The 4,005-nt window shown below is 34.5% G+C and overlaps 1 protein-coding gene across 1 annotated transcript; it reads left to right on the plus strand.

Annotated features, from left to right (window-relative positions):
• Positions 1-526: 526 nt before the first annotated feature.
• Positions 527-3,374, plus strand: LOC127082742 (BTB/POZ domain-containing protein At4g08455). Its single transcript, XM_051022977.1, has 2 exons — positions 527-1,009; positions 2,641-3,374. Exons 1-2 carry the CDS (start codon positions 692-694, stop codon positions 3,094-3,096), a joined length of 774 nt encoding a protein of 257 aa, XP_050878934.1. The 5' UTR covers positions 527-691; the 3' UTR covers positions 3,097-3,374.
• The last annotated feature ends 631 nt before the right edge of the window (positions 3,375-4,005 follow it).

A 4,005-nucleotide genomic window follows, 5' to 3' on the forward strand; every position in this document is an offset into this window, starting at 1 on the left:
GTTGATGGTGGTTGAACTGTATTAGGAGATGAGTTTGAGTGAAAAATATTGCATCCAAGACATGATACTTATAGAGACGGAACATCAATGTACAAAACATGTGGGCGCTTAAGGGATTGACGCCCACATGACCATCACATGCAGGCGCCCACACAATCAAACACACCTAGGCGCTACTAGCATTGACACCCACATGACCATCACATGCAGGCGCCAGATGAATGAGCGCACACACAATCAAACACACCTATATTGACGCATCTTCATGAGACTCAATGTAGGCGCCACTAGCATTGACGCCTCCTCATAAGGAGCCCAATGCATACGCCAATGTTATTGGTGCCTCTTCTTCATGCATTGAGGGTGCGCCAATTCATCTGACGCATCCTTTACCAAACCTGATTATTTTGGTAATTTTTTTGAATAATTGATTATTTTAAATTTTTTTAAAAAATAATGATTATTTAAAAAAAAAAATCTAGATTGTTTGAAAAGAATAATTGAAATTGCTTAAATGCAACGTGGTAATCTAGGTCCACAATATATAAAAGAAAAAAATTCTTGCATCGAAGATGCTCTAAGTGAGCGCATTATTCTATAGAACGTGTGACGCCGAAAGATACAAAAACACATCCATCAACAAAGGGTATATCGTTCTAATCACATCGATCAATCAAAAAGGTTAGATAAAATGCCACCGCGTCGCTGCACAGTTTACGCCGATAGCGATTACGACGACGATGACGACGATAATCTCACCGCCACGATCACGAGGTGTCTCTCTTGCGACGAGAATTACGACCCCGATGAAGCCGGCACCTGCAAAGAATGCTACGAAGAAGCCAACGAAACCGAGGAAGAACTCAAACGGCAGATCCAAGACCTTAAATCCAAAGTCTCCTTCCTCACTCTCTCTTCTCCGCTCGATTCTCCTTCTACAACCGATCTCGTTCTCCTTCCCTCCGCTGATGCTTTCTCTCCTTCCATTCCGGCTCACAAGGCCGTTCTCGTTAGTACTCTCTTCTTCCACCTTTTTAACATTAATTGAATTTGTTATGCCCTAGCGATGCTTATGGTGATGCTGCATATTCAGTTATTTATCTTCAATTTTAGTTCCGATTGTGTTTGATAACTTTGATCAATGTATATATCTAACTGATTTCCAAAACCGTACCCTGTTTTCATTAGTAATTACAATCAATGTTTAATTGCTCTTTTTTTCTTATTGATTGTGGTAACCAGATAATAGGAACGCATTTTATGGATTTAGGGTTTTAAGATTTTATAACTTTTTTTTTAGAATCTCATGTTTGGAATTTCAATATGTTCATACAAGAATGGGAGTAATGCACATGGTTCTAAGCCCTAATCCACTGTTAAATTAATTTAAAGAGTATATTGTAGCTGTAAATCTGTAGCACCGTCACCTAAAAGAAAAAAAAAAAGTGTCTGTAACACCCAAACCGAAGTTCAGTTTATTCATTTTTTAAAATTATTATTAGTGTTGACATTAAAATTATTATTAGTGTATCCTTGTCTGTGTATATGTGATTCCTAGAGTAGTAATTTTAACATATGAAAAATCAGATTGTAAATGCATTCTTACCTGTTCTTTTTAATGACCACGTTGAAGAGCTTTTAAGATATAGTTATAGGAGATTAAATATTATACACTGTTCAAAACGTTAATGAAATATTGATTGTATAACAGATGAAATTTGGGCTATTTTGGATGTAGCTGAATGCTTTAGGGGGCGTAACTACAAAAAATCAAATTCTTTTACCCTGACAACAACTCACCAATACTCTTTAATTTGCTACACCATTTTAAATATGAAATAGAGAAAGTCTATTTAATTTGCTACACCATTTTAAATATAAAATAGAGAAAGTCTATTTAGACACAATAAGAAACATTGACACCAAACTTTCTCCATTTTAAGGCTATTTAGACTGCTCGAGAAAGTTTTGTTAAATCAGTTTAGTTGGTATTTGTGCAGGGACATCATACTCTTGGTGTGCGGGTTTAAACCTGCGACATCCCACTTATTTAAAGGATGAATTTCAGTCACTAGACTATTTGATCCAAAAAAACTATGACCCCATATATTATACCGAAAAGCTATTTTCTCAACTCAAATTAAAGAAAACAGAATTTTGCGATGTATTTTGTACCGTCGGATATACGGTGTCAATTTTTTATGTTTAAATAGCACTGCCCTATATAAAAACTGAAAAATGTATATAACTTGATGAGTTGAAAAATCATTTTAACTTGACCACCTAAGGGAACATCTCATTAAAGGCTTAACATTAAAATAAGTTAATGCAATAACTCATTTGGACTTTTAGTTCCTCAATCCAGGAAACTTGACAGGATTAAGTATGTTAAACTTAACATAACCACCACCTAGTTTTATTCCAAGATTCTATTATTAGTTATTTGAAGCATTTATTGCACTATACTTTGTGTTTTGCTATCTGATGTTATTATGAAACAGAATAAACTAAACACAATGTTGAATTGAATCCTTTATATGATTTACTATTTAAGTGTTGTCATGTGTTATCTTGATATATTCATATTTTAAGCTGTTAGGTAGTTCATTATGAATCTAATGATGCATTATGATTGAATAGGTTAGTCGCTCTCCAGTCTTCAGAGCCATGCTTGAGCACGATATGGATGAAAGTCGGAGTGGCACCATCAAGATTGCAGATGTATCATACGACGCCCTTCGTGCTTTTGTTAACTACTTATACACTGCCGAAGCATTCCTTGACAACCAAATGGCCTGTAATCTTTTAGTTTTAGCTGAAAAGTATCAGGTGAAGCATCTTAAGGCATATTGTGAGAAGTATTTGATCTCCAAACTGAATTGGGAGAAAGCTGTTGTGAACTTTGCTTTTGCACATCAACACAATGCCAACCAATTGCAAGATGCAGCCTTGATAGTGATCATGGAGAACATGGACAACCTCACTAAAAATGAAGATTATATAGAGTTAGTGGACAGTAATCCTCGTCTTGTTGTGGAAATATATGAAGCATATCTTGGCAAACAGGTTAATACTGCAGCCTCGCATGGGCTATAGGAACACGCGATGTAGGAAATTAGTGTAGACAGCTTTAAGCTGGGTAGAAACTTAAGTTTGGATTATATACTTAATTGGTGATTACCGTGTAGAGTTTGAAATGCATCTAGACTCGATGCCTCTATTACTACTGTCCAAATACTACCTTACAGTGAGTGTCTTTGTGCAATTAAATGTAAAAGACATGGGTGAGGTGTTCAATTAAATGTGACTTAACTAAATACAAATACTGTTGTGTTTAAATGGGCAAGGGAGCCTATTAGAACCTTTCTACAGAAGAGCGTGTTTTGAGATATTATAGAGGAAAAATGAATCTCTATGCAGATTAGTTGAGGTTGGATGATGTTACTGTCAGAAAACACGTTTTAGAAATTCAAGAAATATTGTGCATTTTTAAATCAATTAATCCTGGCAAAATACAAAGAAAAAAGTTAGAATTTTTCAAAAATGAAGAACTTACAAGAAACATAGGGCCATGTTCTAGGTGATTTTATATATTGAAAATCGTTGATCAAAAACAAAATCATTTTTGAAATTAGTTTTAAAATAATTTGATAGAGAGATAACATCCGAGAGTTAAAGATGTTCGATCTTAAAGAGATGACCTACTCCTCTTTCTAAGAATCGAGATTTTAACTTGTCACTTCCACATTTATATTTGGCATCCTCACATTTTCAAAAATTTGAAAATCGTTGATTAAAAACAAAATCATTTATGAAATTAGTTTACAAATAATTTGATAGAGAGATATCCGAGAGTTAAAGAGGTCTGATCTTAAAGAAATAACCTACTCCTCTTTCTAAGAATCGAGATTTTAACTTGTCACTTCCACATTTATATCTGGCATCCTCACATTTTCAAAATTTTGAAAATCGTTGATGAAAAACAAAATCTTTTTTGAAATCAGT

Source organism: Lathyrus oleraceus, chromosome 5 (genome assembly GCF_024323335.1).
Source record: "Lathyrus oleraceus cultivar Zhongwan6 chromosome 5, CAAS_Psat_ZW6_1.0, whole genome shotgun sequence".
NCBI lineage: Eukaryota > Viridiplantae > Streptophyta > Magnoliopsida > Fabales > Fabaceae > Lathyrus > Lathyrus oleraceus.

Excerpts from the sequence above, each read along its gene's own strand:
- LOC127082742 (XM_051022977.1), top strand. The coding sequence starts at position 692 with ATGCCACCGCGTCGCTGCACAGTTTACGCCGATAGCGATTACGACGAC. Across the intron at positions 1,010-2,640 it reads CGGCTCACAAGGCCGTTCTC|GTTAGTCGCTCTCCAGTCTT; the intron begins GTTAGTACTCTC and ends ATGATTGAATAG.